Raw genomic sequence first — 16,403 nt, 5'->3', positions numbered from 1 at the left:
CCACTTTGCACTTTGGATAGAAAAATGGGGTTTCCATTTTTGTGCATTGATCGTTAGTAGTGATAGAGAGCGCTAATTGTGACGACATTATGATCCACAAATACACCCCTACAATCTTGATGATCAAATCTAGTTAAGAATTTAGAGGTGTAGTTTGATTAATTTTCCCTTTTCAATTAATAATCGATATCTAAGGTAGCACACATGAGAATGCTTTGTTAGATTGTGGGCACACGATAAATGACATAATTAAGATCGAGGATATCTGAGGTATAATAAGAGTAGTTGAGATTGAAGATAAGATGAGAAAAAATATGTTAAGGTGATTTGGATATGTGAAACAAATATCTACAGACGCTTAAATTAAAAGATGTGATCACAAGACTTGGAATTTGAACATGTGAAACCAATATCAACCCAAGTTTACAGTTGGGCCTAAATAAAAACTTGGAATTGGATGCATCAAAGTTCCGGCCCAATTTTCGATTTCATAAATCCACCCATTTGTCTATCTGATTTGATGTTTCCAACAAACTGCACCAATCAAAGCAAAATCTCTTTACCAATCCCGAAAAAGAAGGACAGGCACGCCACGTTTCGATTAGATAGATCGAGTACACACCACCATCGAACCAGTGCGAGTAAGCTCAGCAGAAGAAAATCAGCAAATTGCAGACCGCAGAAGCAGCAGGAGGCAGCGTAGAAGTAGCCTAGTGCCCTAGTCTGCAGGAGCAGGGATTGTGTAGACTACAGCACACGATTTGATTGATTGAGGAACCAAAACAAGTAAGCTCCAACCACTCACAATTTCACACGTAGTCACGCACGTGCGCAGTTTCAAATACGCGGGGATTTATTGGTACAACTTCAGCTGATGCAACAACTGCTGTGGATCCGGCTGTCTCTGATTGCAATCTCCGGATCCCGTGCCGAACTCTGATATTGTTATTTTTTTTTTTTTTTATCGATTGTCGTCAACGATGCTGATAAGTGATCCCCTGAAAATGACTCTCTTGTGCCTAAATAATTGAGTGGTGCTATCTACCTATATTATTTTATATTTAAATATTATTTTTATTTTTTGTTCGTCGAGTGTGTGTGTGTATATATATATGAAATATTAAATTACAGAAATTATCGGAATGTGTACGAAATGTTAAAAGAAATGTGTGAACAGCATCCGTCTAGATATCATGGTTTTGATTTTTGTTGGCTCAAAATAGTTTTCACATGTAACTTTATAAGTGAGAAGCCACTTGCATTTGTTTATAATGACTTTGGCTACATCGCCAAATAGCTTTAAAGTTGAATATCAAATGAGAATTATTATTAGCATTTCAAAAATCTCATTATACACTCCAAATTTTCTATATTATGAAAGAAAAATACACTTATAAGGAGTGTAGAATGAGATTTTTAAAGTGCTAATAACAATTTCCTATCAAATTTTCTCAAGTCTCATGGTCGACTCGATTAGATGACTCAGCCTAAATTTACACTTATAACTATTGTTGTACTAAAAAAAAAGTTACAGAATATCTTCGAGTTCTTCCTTTGTTGTGAATCTTTTTTTAGTGAACACGTTCACACTTTTTTGTGTTGTCAAAAAAGTTTATGGTGTTAGATCGTCTCCAAGAGATGTTGTAAAACAACCAAAACTCTACTTTAAAGACGTCTCCAAGAGATGTTGTAAAACAACCAAAACTCTACTTTAAAGAACCAAACTCAAAAATCCATCTCCAAGAGATGTTGTCAAAGAAGATATTGTAAAAAGTTTATGTTATAACAAAATAATCAGTTACTCTTTGAATTTAGAGAGCAATTGAATATTAAAAAATAATAAAACTCAAGGGTCCTTTGAGCAAGGAGAAAAGAAAGAGAGAAGGTTGTTTTATAAAATGAGTGGGTTGTGTTTGAATTGTTAATAATAAAATATTTAAAGGTTGTTGAAATAGAGAGTATTGTTGGAGATAAAAAGTTTGACATTGTTTACTTGTTAATTTAACAAAAATTCAGAGTTGCTCTTGGAGATGTTTTTACTTTTTAGGAATTGAAAGCCTTGCATTAGTGTTGGGTTTGATGCTTATATTCTACCAAGATTTTATGGTGCTCTAAGGATATTCCAAGTGTTTTCATTGTTAAATCTTGATTTTGTATTTTTAAATAAAAATTTAATAGTTAAAACATTCAGAATATCTCATATTTCGAAGTACCGTAAAAAATCTCTATATTCTAACATACGGTCGTTAGAGGTTGTTACTCAGATAACCCTGATCCAACCATACGAGTGGAGAAAGAGGAGCTTGATATCAAAATTCAAAACAGGCAAAAGAAGGCGTCAACATCAGGTAGTGGCTCAATGCCTTGATAGTTGATACCTATCGACTATATGATTATGTTTATAAGTAATGTTAGGTTAACCAGTTTTTTAGACAAAATTTGTAAATCTGTCACCAATAAAAAATATGCACGTTAATTAATTTAAGTAATAATTCATCTATCAATCCATCAACAATCGTATCATATGATTTTCAAAATTTGATCTAATTAATTAGTTTCCCTAGCATTACTCTGACTATTCATAGCATTACACGTTAATTATTCAGGATACTACGTGATTGTTTTTGGAACTAGCAACGATTGTGATTACATGCATGGTGGCCACTCAATAAACTTAGAAACAAAATGTAGAACAAGTGCGATAATGTTGGACTTTGCAGTGAAAACATAGAACAAGTGGGATAGCGTTGTCATGTTTTATATCTTCTTAATATATACACATAATAGGGATTTGAATTTAGGGTATATTTGAAAGTACTTTTAAAATAATTGGAGTTGTTTTTTGGAAAAATATTTTTGACACAGATCCTTGGTAAAAGTGCATTTGAAGTGCTTTGAAAACTACATAATTAGTATTTCTTCTAAAATGCATTTCAAGTATTTTTAAAAACCCAATAACACTTCCACTGAAAGTACTTCTTTAAACCCTTTCAAACAACCCTTAAGAAATTTTTCAAAGGAGAAATATCTAGATCCCAAAACCTAGGTTATCCACGACAACCGAGTTCTATATATATATTACAGATTTGGATCCTCTCCGAATCCCCTCCCTGGGGATCCTGAGGATCAATGCACAAGAACCATTTATCAAAGATCATGCGGCTACGATTAAATACTTTTTATATTTTTAAAAGTAAAGCAATCTTGTTTTACATAAAAAATATTTAATTGTAACCGCATGATCTTTGATGAACGGTCAATTTGCATTGATCCTCAGGATCCCCAGGAAAGGAATCCAAAGAGGATCCAAATCCATATATTACCACCATTCGGTGAGTATAATATATATATATATATATATATATTATTAAGGAAAGATTCAAAGTACCTCGTTACTATTTACCAAAAATAGTTAACTGATAGAATAACCATGCATGTATGGAACAAATACTGATGGAAGAGCCATATCATATTTCCAATTTCGTGAAGTTCCTTGCCTTTTTTCTTTTAAATTTTACCATTACGAGGAGGAGGGAAGAGAGTTTGAAAGTAGTACAATAATGTTAGGGAGAAGAGGTTCAAATCAGAAATGCATGAGTAAAAATCCAACATCATATCCATTAAGATATTAAACCATATACCATAATTGTCTGTCAATTTGTTGGGAAGTGAAGATAATTTTCAAGACCTATGAGTGGCGGTGCTAAACACAATCATAAATAATCAAGATATATACACTTTATCTCATGATTATTCTTGATTACATCCAAAACATTATATTTTTGAGTTAAACACCATAAACTACCAATAACATGAAAAATTAATAATAACATAATTTTAGGAGAATTTCTATATGTATTTGATATAAGGTTTTTTTAGCCAAAATGGTCTCTAAGATTTGCATAACTCCTCAATTTGGTCCCTAAGATTTGAAATCGATAAAAGTGCCATTGAGATTGTCCACCATCAATCATTTTGATCATTCCGTGTACAAAATAAATGTTTGGTATTAATGTAAATGTAGGGTTACAATCTCTTTACAAACTTGATTATTCTGATTCGATCTTTGGGGTGAAAATGTGTGTGTTGTTGATCTGAGGGTCGTGATGACTTGATCTCGAATGAACAAGCACCTCAAGGTTTTGACATGTGGGGATGGAGGAACCGGCACATGTAGGGGTGCTTGGTGGTTCTTCACAAGAATGATGAAGAATGCATAGAGTTTTTTGAATCTTCTGAGTGTTTGGGAATTTGGGAGTTTAAGGCTTAAGAGCTTCAGCGTCTGGGTGTGAGAATGATTTTCTAACCCCATTTCTTTGTCTTGGAGCCTCGTATTATAGGCTTTACAAGTCTTTCCTACGGTTGAATTTGACCTTGACCGTGGACTTGATTCAATGATGAAAGAACCAAGACTTTAATTGTGACTTGGTTCATGATTTGACTTCATCAATTAATTGTTTTAAATTTAAATCAATTAATTTGTTTGATCTAAATTAAAATCAATAACAAAAAATTAAAAAAGATAATTCTTTAACTATTTTTTGCCAAATGTTGACATGTGTCCCTCTTGATGACTCGTTCGGTTTTGATGAGTCAATGCCATGTGTATAATTTGTGAGACACATAATGTATGTCACGTAAGCCATGACATGTCAAAATTTATTATGTTAGTGAATATATATATATCAAGGAGATTTCGATGTCTACACATATACCTACTTCTCTTTTACCTTTGCTTAATTTACCAAAACAAGGACCAACTTTATAACAATAAAACAACTTATTTTCTGTTAAATCAATTTGGTCTCTTCTCCTTTCCCAAGTGAGCTTAATCTGTCCCATCATTTCTAAATCACATTGATATTATTGTGCTTGGGAGAGAAGAGAAATCACCTTTTGCTACTACTTCCTTCTTCTTATTGCCTAACATGCGATCATCTCTTCTTTGGAAGATGTTGAAACCTTTTTACAATGAGAACTCACCAACAAATCTAGTTCATTAAATTTTAGAAACCCTTTTTTTTTTTTTTTTTTTTTTTTTATAACAAGAAGCAAATTACCATAAGATTTTTAAATCATACATATTAATTAAACTATAACTGAGAAATAGATATCATCAAGAAAATTAGCAAACCATATACAAAATTAATCGTTATTATGTCCTTAGCAAATGGTAATTGTTCATAGAAGTCTAAAACCCCATTGATGGATTTGCAAGACCCCTCAGATTGCAACCACCAATTGAAAATGACCTATAAGGATTAGAAGTACAGCTAGTCAAGCAAAAAAAAAAAAACCATCGAGCTCAAATCTGTTACCCTTATTTTCTATGTGGCTTTTCTGTACTTCTATAATTAATTGACACGTGTTAAGTTTATGACAATAATATTAATAAGAGTTAAGTTTGTTAATACGTGTCAATCCAAAATAAAGACCACATAAAGATCACACACAAAATAAATACAGAAGATTTGAACTCAAATTGTTCAGGCCAAAACACAAGCACGTTTTCCACAAGCATTTTCGCACCCACAATGTTGTATGAGACTCTGAGCACTTGTATAGTACTTTGGTTTCACAAAATTCTATAACGTCCACTCATTGCCATCGCCATATTTGCACGACCCATAAGTTGTGATAATTCACTCTGGCAATTCAACCATGTGCTGTCCCTTTTCCTTTTCCTTTTCCTTTGATTACTTACTCCATTATCTTCCCTTTACATTTTGCCTTTTTCCATCATGCATATTGGGTCTGTGAAGGCCATGCACAGTTGGAATGTTTCTATAGGGCTAATTAAGTCAACTCTATAGTTTGAAGTATCATCTCAATGTCTGCAAGTTTAAAATGTATGTGGTCGATTTTGCTTGACAAACCCACACATAACAAGACATATATGAATAATATTTGTTTTGTAAAAAGTTTGTCAATAAACTATTACAAGTGAAGCATGACTTAATGTGCAAAAGCGATAATTTTTACCATAAAGAGGTTGCTTTGTAGTGGTGAACCCACTAAAATTTGTTTAAATTCGCCAGATTAGGCAAAGAAAAAAAAAACTTTGTGATGCCAGAGGATAATCACACTTGTATTTGATTTTGTAATTCCTAAAAAAATTGTGTACTGTGTAAATTTTAATATGTACGGTTTAAAAATCAGGAGATGACAGTCCTACTCTCTTAAGATTCTCGTTTGATGATTTGTGAGTACCAAAAGCATATTAGCCATTATATTATACTAGTTTAGATCGAAAAGCTTCTCCAACTTGTCAAATAATTTAAGCTTTTGAATATAAACTAATATAATCATATAGCTAATATGCATTTGGTCCTCACTGATCCTCAAAATAAAGACCTTAAAAAAGGAGGACTCTAGAAGATGATCTTTTATGCCAATTTTATTTTTTTCAGTTTTTAAAAATAAATAAATAAACCACGTACTCCATGTACCTTTGATCCTTGGTTCGCCCATTGAGTCATTTTCATTTGCTTTCATTTATTTATAGCCCCTCTGGCCTCTATTCCTTCGGTCTGAAGAAAAGTTGATCCATCAACTGATGAGGCTCCACGCACTACACATTTTTTAGTGCAGCTGCTTGTATAAATACTTAATTTGAACAAATTTTTTTTGTTGGTATTATGTAGCAACTGCACTAAAAATATTCCCATTATATATTTATAATGGTTTGGGATGGTATATCCTAGTCCCCTAGAGCATGTTCTATTCTCTTCTTTTTTTTTTTTTTTTTTTTTTTTTTTTTTTTCGTCGAGTTTAAATTTTCTGCATTCAAAATTTTATTTATGATTCTCTTTTTTTTGGGTCAACTATGTGACTTGTTTCATTTGTTGACACTTGGTCATTCATTTAAATCCTAAAAACATGTGTCGCTCAAATAAATAAGTCATAGAGAAGCCACAGAGAACTTTGAGTGCAGCAGATTTGAACTATTTTCGTCCAGTAGTTTCTTCCCTATTTATCAATTAATAAAAGTAGTGCGTGTGACTAATATATGCCTAAGATTTGATTGTTACCAATTTTTTGGGAGTTTAATGGCACTTGCTAGAAACTATAAAAATTTCTCCTCTACTTTTTCATTAGATCACTTTACATCATCTTTGTCATTCCCCTTTTGCGATTGGGATTCCTTAGCTTTGCTCAATTAATTTATTGTATGCATTTCTGCTGTTGACTTGACCTAAGTAAGGATCATATTGTTTTATTTCATGGCGATACTCACTTAAGCCTCTAAGATCTAAGCAAGTTTTAAAATGCATTGCTTATACAACGGCTCACCACGTTAGATTGAAGTAGTCGCTAGGAATGAATGGACTAGATTGCCCCATGTAGCTTGAAGTCGTTAGGCCTGTATTTTGCGTTAATAGGCTTCATGTATCATCATATTATGCCAGACTAGATCGTAAAACACGTGCTTAATAATAATAATAAGGATGGCGTCATCTTGATGCCATGATATCATCCTCGAGCTGGAGCTCGAGGTGTGGACCTTGTGTATTGCCAAGGCACTTTAGCCTTGGTAGAGGAGGCTTTTGGATTTTAGACTAATTCTAGAGCTTTTGCTAAATGATTGCTTAGCATGCATGAATAATGACGTATTGCACCGTTGAGCAATTAGTGGCCTGGATATTGTTATGACTACGGCAAAGAATCTTCTCTTCTTGTTCATACAAAAACATATAGATCTTCGCAACTTTGGATTTGAAATTATTTTGTTGAAAAGCTATAGAAACAATTTTGGCCGCCTTGAAGAACTTAATAAGGTAAAATGTTTAAAACATAGTCTGGTGTGTTTCCATGATTCACCATTTTCTGGGGTTGAACTTGAAAAAACATTATGCAAATTTTAAGTTGGAGGTAATGCGGGTTGATTTAATATAGATCAATCTACACAATAGTTTCCATAGATCTTTTTTCATGGAAGAGAAGAATTCGAATTTGAGTCCTTAGTTTTAAGATATAGGTTACTCGGTTTTTACATTTTAATTTATTTAAATTCTGATCTAACTGTTGGTTTGAAGTTGACAATTAAAGAAGGAGCCCTCGAACTTGAGTTTTTAGTTTTAAGATGTAGGCTAGCCGGTTTTTATTCTTTGGGTCAAAATCATATCTAACTGTTGGTTGGGTGTTTGTGCTATTGTGTGTGCGCTTCTGCCTTCTGGTAACCAAGTAGGGATTATCATCATTGCTTGTTTGTGCGAATTACCTCCATATCAAGTATTTGGTCATTGAAAATTATCTCCTGTTACAACCTTTGTAACTATTATTGTTATCGTTATTAATGGAAAATTGCTGTTTCTTGTAAAAAAAAATAAATTTGAGGCGAGTTATAGAAGCGCGAAACATGATATTCTGATAAAGAAGGGCCAACGTGCCTCCAACCAACCAAAAGGGTCTTACCCCATTACCTCCTTTTCATGTTTCAAAGAAAATGGAAGCAAGAAAAGAATAGCTTAGCCATGTGGTTTGGTATCATGGACTGCCTTGCTATGGTTGGTAAAGTATATACCAATTTAAAAAAGAGAAAAATTGACACCCAAAGAAGTACAAAGTTTACAATTCAAGTGATTTAACTTTGTGTTTTATATTAGGACTTTTTTAAAGCATTTATTTTTTAATTTTTAGTTTTAGTGGCCCGTTTGATAATCATTTTAGTTTTTAGTTTTTTTTTTTAATTGAAAATGAAAAATATTTTTGGTAATTTATTTTAGTTTTTAGTTACAAGCAAAATGAAGACTAAAAATTAAAAATTGAAAGTCAGATTTTGAAAACTAAAAAATGTAACTTTTGTTGCAGTCCTAAATTCATTAGGTATAGAATTTTCTCTTCTCTCTGTCCTTGACACTGGCCCTCTCCCTCTCTTTTCCTCAATAAATTAGCACTACAATATAAATTAAAATGAAATGTTTTTCAAACAAAGAATTTAAATTCAATTAATGAGTACTAAAAATGACACACCCCGACCGAGATCAGGGCGTGCTGGCCGTCACACGGAGGTGACGTAACCATGTGCACGTGCGGAAGCTAATAAAATAGTAATATAGAAAGTACGAATAATTAGAAACTAGCATACAAAGTAGTAGAAACAAGTGCTAGCGTAAGTGAGACGCTAAGTTCAGAGCATAAAATCTACAGCAGTTCAAAGAAAAATGATTCGACAATAGTACACCCGAAGGTGACCCTACGCTAGTGAACGTCTGTCAGAAATGCCGGGAAAGCCCTCTGGGAAACCACCGTAACCGCTAAGCAACTAGAACCTGGAGGGGCGCAAAACAAAAGCGTGAGTGGGCAAAAACAAAGCTTTTCGAAAACCATTTAGAAAATACAATCTAACCCCTCGCCGTAAAACCTGTATACTTCCCAGAAAATAAACATATAAACGTATGTATAGATATGCTAATCATGCTCAAGAATATGCCATGTCAAAATCTCGTAATGAAATGCAAGTGCTCAGGTATAAATCATATCAGTAACATATAATCTGGCAGCCGGAGTCACCTAACGTGACATGTACGGCTGCATATAGAGCTCAAATCTCAACTCAATAACTGAACCTGCCCACGAGTCGGAACCACCTAAAGTGGTTTGTACGACAGGCCTGGGTGTAATACAAATATACGCTCTAGTGCTACGATCACGTGAAGGCTGTGCAAATAATCGCGGGTCACCTACGAGTCGGAACCACCTAATGTGGTCTGTACGACAGGACTGTGCACCTAACTTGGATCCAAGCTGAGCGTGTGGTGCGGGATGTGAACATCACGTGAAGGACTGTGCCCTACTCTAGGCGGGAGCACTAACACCGGGGGTGCAGGTTATGAGCTCGCTAAGCATCTCAAACCACTACTGAATATAAATATAGATAACACTTACCTGGCACTTACCTGTGCGTCCACAGCACCCAATATGCATATGTATATATATATGCAACTACTAACGTAACCAACGATGCATGAATAACGATAATGTAATGCATGGCATATAACTGATAACCATTTAATCAATTTCTGGGAAAAATATAGTATATAGGTATATACGGAAAACCAAAAGCCCACTCACTGGTATGTGGAAGGGTCGTAGCCCCCCTGCCTCGAGTGACCACGCTCGTCCTTGGGATACGTATCACCTATATGCGAAACAACTATAAAAACGTTAATTTTAAAGCACATAACCAACTTCTCGTAATAACTTCTCATACATTGCTCAATTTGGACAAATGAATATACCAACGTGCTCTACACAACCTCAGGATCACACCCAAATTTTTAGAAAAAATTTTCACCGCCGCACGCGCCCCCACGCGCCGGCCACGCGCAGGCACGTGCCTGGCACGCTGACGGCGTCAACTGACGCCGTAAGGAATATTCCGTTAATTCTAACGGATTCCGTCAACGGCGTCAGGAATATTTCGTCAGACTTGACGGAATATCCCGTCTCCTTCCCCGGTGAACCTCCGGTGCCGTCGCCGGCGCCGGAAAATCGCGAAACCTGCAAACTTCGATTTCTCTCTCGTTTTTCAACCAATTTTCGTGATTTTTGCACCAAAATGAAGCCTAAGACTAGGAGAACACAACCATACAACTTTTAAGAGTAAAAAACTACGAGATCTTACCTGTCACCACACTCCAATTCCAGCCAACTTCGAATACGGCGATTCCGACGTCCAACTCCTTCAAACGAAGTACTCCGAGACTCCTTGGGACCTCACCAAGCTACCTACAAGCTTCATTTTCCTTAAAACGTGAGAAATTACGTTTGCATGAATAGTACCCCAAAACTGACTTCGTGGAATCGACGTGAAAACGGTGATAACCTTACCTGAAAATGGTACGACTGGACTCCCACGAGCCTCACGATCACGAATGTGGTCTTAGTTCCCTCGATCTGTGGGTGTTTGCTGGGTTTTGGTGAATGTCCGTACGTTTTCAAGGGAAATGGGAAGAAAGGGAGCTCAGGAGAGAGACAGGGAAAGGGACAGAGGGTTAGGGAGAGTGACAGTGTGAGTGTGTGGCCCAATACATGCCAACACCACACCAAACAACCAATAAACGTAAAAGAAACTAACTAGGGGCAAAGTAGTCATTTCACACGTGAGTTTTCGATATTTTCGGGACGGGATGTCACAAAAAAGAAAAAAAAAACTAAATGGTTGGGAAAATGAGGGTGCAAATTGTAATACCAAATTATGAAGAAGAAATAGATAGAAACAAGGGGCAAAAAGAAGCAAAAAAGTGAAGAAAAAAATAATGCTAGGGAGACTAAATTTTTAAGTCAAATTTGGAAACCAAATTATGTATTACCAATAAAAAATAAGCACGTTAATCAATACTTCATAATCTAATTATTAACATCTATATTATTTAAGGGGACTTTAACGAAAAGCTCCCCGTACTGTTCATTTTAACAAAAAATCACATTTTAACGCTAAAAAGTCAATCATGGTATTATTCACTTTACCTTTTATTTTGTCATATCATTAAAACTTAAAGTTTTCAAACTATTTTAATTAGTTTTCTTATTATTTAATTTATAAAATTTAGTTTAAAATTTTGATCAGGTTACACTAACCGAAAGAAAAAAAGCGTTTTAACGAAAAACCTCGGTACTGTTCATTTTAACGAAAAATCATATTTTTATACTAAAAAGTCAAACTTGATGCTATTTATTTTACCCTTTAATTTATCCTTATCGTTAAAACTCAAAATTTTCAAACCATTTACATTAATTTTTCTAAAGAAAAATAAGGGGCTGATGAGTAAGAGAGCATTATACTATTCCTTTTCGGTGGGTTTTTTTTTGGGCAAAAGTCGCCTTATTCCTCTCGTCATCAATTGCTTACCACAAAACCCCATAATCTCAGACCCACCATGTGTTGTATGCACAAAAACATAGCTCAACTCTCACGGTGCCTCACGCGCCTCCCCTCTCCCTTCCCCCCCTCTCTTCCCCTCTCTCACACATAAACAGAGAGGAAGAGAGAGACTGTAGGAAGAAGTAAACGTTTTCTCACTTCACTATCTGGCTGTCGTTTTTGTTGCATCGAAAAAGAAACGGAAGTCACTTCTCTCCTCTCTCTCTTTTCTCCCTTTAAAATCTCCTTCCTTTGCATTTGGGTTGTTGCTCACCAGCTGACGACCAAACATGTTTCACCACCAAATCTAAAGCTACCCATTTCATGGTTTTCTACCATTTGAAGGAAATCTTGCGCTTTTTTACCTTTTGCTTCGTTTAAGGAGGTTTGGTCGGTAAAAGGTCAAATTTTCTTCGGCTCGTTTGTTTTTCACCGCTGTCATATATTGAATCTCTGAACAAATCTAAGGTAACCCATTTGGCCAGTGGCGGTGGAGGAGGAAGGTGCGTGCTTTGTTAGATTTTGCTGCAGGAAATTAGTTTCTCTCTGCTTTTGTTTTTCTTTTCTTCTTCTGTTTTTCCCATCGATGTCAGGTGGAAATATTGTTTGTTGATGTATTGCTATCTGGTTTTGTGGCGGTATTGTGATGTTTTGATTGAGTGGTATCCATGGACTAATAGCTCTTCATCTAACATTATAAAACAAATTGCAAGTCACAAATCTCTCCTAGGGTTTGATTTCTTTGAAAAAAGCACTAGTTTTTGCTTTGAAATCTGCTTAAAAAGTTCCCATTTTTATTTTGTTGCTTTTGCTTTGGATGTGGGTTGTAAACTATGCTGCTGAAAAGTTTTAATTTTCTGATTTCTTCACTGGGTATGCATTTCGGTTTGATATTCTTCTTTGCATCATTGCATGCGATCTTATATGTGGTTGATTGGTTGTGTAACTGATTTTTCTGTTTTGGTATGAGATAACATTTCTGACATTTGCAAGATTTAATGATGTTATGCTGCATTCTCTGTCATGTCTGTAATTTTGAAGAAATGGGAGTTTCTATATCGAATTTCCGGCATTCAATTACCAAGACAGTCTCTACTTTCTGGCTGCATCTACTGTCCTTTCCTTTGTTTTGCCTTTCAAATGGAGTGTTTGAAGGTTACCATGGCATTTCTTATAGAATGAATATTGATTTGGATTCTGGATAATGAATCTTTGCTTTGGGAATAACGAATAAAAATCTTGGAAGGTGGATGGATTTCTGCTTATGTGTAGCCTTTTAATTAGTCGGAATCATGTTTCGTTCCCCTTATGTGATTATATAATTTGTAATTAATAAAGGTAGGGAATGCAGTATTGTCTGCTGATTATAGTGTCTTGAATCAGTCAACTCACAATTAGATGAGAGAGTTAATATAGCTGACATCTGGAGTTGATGTGCCATCTTTGATTCCTCAATTTTGAATTGATCTCAGTCTCCGACTTTGTATTGATTTAGACCACAGGTTTCATAACCAATACTGTTATTGATGCTAATCTTGCGATCGCTAACTTGAGTAGTCTGACAGTAATGCAAGAGATTCTCATTTAACATAATTTGGTGTATTATATTTGTATCCAGGTTCCTTTCACTTTACTCCTTCTGATCATGGAGGGAGAAACATCGTGGTTTAGCCATCCCCTTGATAACATGGCAAGAGGGACTACGGAGTATAATGCATTCTCAGAGCTCAGTGATGAAGGAAATAGAGAAGCTAATGCAGTTATGGTGGATTTGATACTTCCTGATGACCTGTTGGAACGGATATTAGCGTATCTACCAGTTGCAAGCATTTTCAGAGCACGTAGTGTGTGCAAAAGGTGGCATGAAATTCTTAGTTCAAGAAGGTTTCTGTGGAACTTTTCGAACGTGCCATCACAAAAACCTTGGTATTTTATGTTTACAAGTTCTAATGATCCAACTGGTTATGCATATGATCCTATCCTCAGAAAGTGGTATGGTATTGAGCTCCCCTGTATTGAGACATCCAATTGGTTAATTGCGTCATCATGCGGTTTGGTTTGCTTTATGGACAATGAAAGTAGAACTGAGTTATATGTCTGCAACCCTATTACCAAAACATGCAGGAAGCTTCAGGAGCCCCCTGGCTTGAGATTTTCTGATTACAGCGCACCTGCAGTTTCCGTTAACAGGAAGTCACATGGTTATACTATCTCAATTGTGAAATCTAAGCAAGTTGCTGGAAATTTTTTCCAATGGGATGTGTCCATTCATATTTATGATTCAGAAACAATGATGTGGGTGACCTCTTTGACAGAGGTTCTGACAGGATGGAGAGGTGGAGATGAGAGTGTAATCTGTGACGGGGTTTTGTACTTCTTGATTTACTCAACTGGGGGCGGGTCACCAGACAATCGTCATGGCCTAATCACATATAATTTATCTGCTTGTTCTACCCATGGGTTGTTGATACGCAGTATAATTCCTGTACCTTGCTCTCTTACATGTGGCCGTCTGATGAACTTGAAAGAGAGGTTGGTTATGGTGGGAGGGATTGGTAAACAAGATCGGCCTGACATAATTAAGGGGATTGGTATCTGGCTTCTAAAGGGGAAACAGTGGCAAGAGATTGCACGAATGCCTCACAAGTTCTTCCAAGGGTTTGGGGAGTTTGATGATGTTTTCGCCAGCAGCGGCACAGATGATCTCATATACATTCAGAGCTACGGATCTCCAGCTCTTCTTGTATTTGACATGAACCTGAGGCATTGGAGATGGTCCCAGAAGTGCCCTGTAACAAAGAGGTTCCCACTTCAGCTCTTTACTGGTTTTTGTTTCGAACCGAGGCTCGAAATTTCTCCTTGATTGTGTGGATGGATAGGATGTGGTGGTGGCATTACACCAATTTGTCTGAATTTCCCGTGTTTCACCTTTGTTTTCTTTTCCCATTAGTTTCCAGTTACCGCATGTGTGTTCTAAAAGTTGTATACATATAACGTACCCGCAGATAAAAAGCTGCTTATTCATGGTCATGGCTATATTATTCTTTCTATTGGAATTTGTTTCTAGTAAATTCAATCTTATGAATTCCTGACATGTAATTTATAAACCTTTTAGATTTGACTCTCTTATGTAGGGAATTCCGTCATACAATTGGGGATTATATCTTCGCTTTTTATCTCACATTACGTGACGTGAAAGAGAGATTTAGAGGGGGATATTTTTTAGATTGTTTGCGTATGACAGATAAATATTGTCTGGACCGGTAGGTCAACAAAAATTTGATTCGTAGATGGTTCAGACAGTATTTATATATCATACGTGTTTGTAGATATGACGGAATTTTCCCACATATGTAAGGGGGGCACATTGATTTCTAGTGTCCCTTTCAAGTTTCAATCACACCCATGGTTTTGAAGATGGTTTCCTAGCCTTTCAAGCTAACAGAAGCTTCCATGTTTCAGCAGATTTCCTCTTGTTTCAGCTTTTTGCAAATTCACGTGTTTTCAACGTAAAAATAATTAAGAAATTGATTAGGCACTTAAAAAGTGGAGATTAACAGGGAAGCTTGTGTTTGCCTTGTGTGGGTTGGTTGAGAAGTGACGAAGATCGACACTCTGGTTTTAAAATTCTAATTTTAATGGAGGTAGATTTTGCTTGGTGGACATGTGACGATGGAAGTTGTGTTTTATGAATCCATGCTGCTTTTTTTCCTTGTGGCCCGAAGACTTGTGCCACTACCAAATATTTTAAAGAAAAGGATTTTTTTATTGAAATGCCTTGGGTTTTCAATGAATCTTAATTTTATGATTTGGAAACCGGTATTGTATTCTTTATGTACTTAAGTTTGAATTATTTCTTTGTAGTTTAGGAGAATATTGCTATTGAAAAATAAAAATTTTCTAAATGGATCGATATCTTCATTGCTGTATGTTTTGTATGTCTCTATAATCGTCTTCACTCAAGTTCAATTTTTTTTTTTTTTTTTTTGGATTTTACAATTTTATATGTTTAAAATTATTCACTTTATGCTAATGATATTGATTTGTTCAAATAGAAGTGGGGGCAAGTTGACTAAATTAGGATTAAAAAAACCCAATGAGATCATTACAATCAATAAGCCAATATGCCATGGCTTGGGTGGCACCAATTAGGTTAGCTACTTATTTCCTTATCTACTTTTTGTAAAAATATCTAATGCTCCATTCAGGCGATGACATAAAGCTTTCATTTATCATTTTTAATAATTAAAACAAAACGTCTTGTCTGCTTTTATGATACGACTAATATTGATAAAAGAAAAAACCAAATACATAATTTCAAATGCAGAGTTGTATACTCTTAATTACTTAACATGCAAACAATTTGCAGTTACATGGCTATTCTAAGAACATGCATCCATAAAAGTTTATACATTCTCGTGATTTGCATCCAAGAATCAATTAAAATTTGAAAAATTGGATTATGAGATTACGAAACATAATTTTTTTTTTTTTTTTATTAGATCAATACTTCTAACTGAATAAGTATGAGTAAGGG

At 35.3% G+C, this 16,403-nt stretch overlaps 1 protein-coding gene and 1 long non-coding RNA gene across 2 annotated transcripts; one reads left to right on the top strand and one right to left on the bottom strand.

Annotated features, from left to right (window-relative positions):
* Positions 1-380: 380 nt before the first annotated feature.
* Positions 381-1,225, bottom strand: LOC148699135 (uncharacterized). The gene is made up of 2 exons (XR_015964238.1): positions 806-1,225; positions 381-723 (listed from the first exon to the last, which is right to left on the bottom strand). It is a non-coding gene; the product is annotated as an uncharacterized LOC148699135 (long non-coding RNA).
* A 10,589-nt stretch (positions 1,226-11,814) lies between these two features.
* On the top strand, positions 11,815-14,937 carry LOC137720429 (F-box/kelch-repeat protein At3g61590). Its single transcript, XM_068459497.2, has 2 exons — positions 11,815-12,369; positions 13,485-14,937. Exon 2 carries the CDS (start codon positions 13,512-13,514, stop codon positions 14,727-14,729), a length of 1,218 nt encoding a protein of 405 aa, XP_068315598.2. The 5' UTR covers positions 11,815-12,369; positions 13,485-13,511; the 3' UTR covers positions 14,730-14,937.
* The last annotated feature ends 1,466 nt before the right edge of the window (positions 14,938-16,403 follow it).

Source organism: Pyrus communis, chromosome 1, assembly GCF_041283825.1.
Source record: "Pyrus communis isolate YQ-2024b chromosome 1, ASM4128382v1, whole genome shotgun sequence".
In the NCBI taxonomy this organism is placed as follows: domain Eukaryota; kingdom Viridiplantae; phylum Streptophyta; class Magnoliopsida; order Rosales; family Rosaceae; genus Pyrus; species Pyrus communis.
This window is presented reverse-complemented; position numbering and strand designations above follow the sequence as displayed.

What these genes read in the sequence shown, in the direction of transcription:
- LOC137720429 (XM_068459497.2), top strand. Translation starts at nt 13,512, where the DNA reads ATGGAGGGAGAAACATCGTGGTTTAGCCATCCCCTTGATAACATGGCA.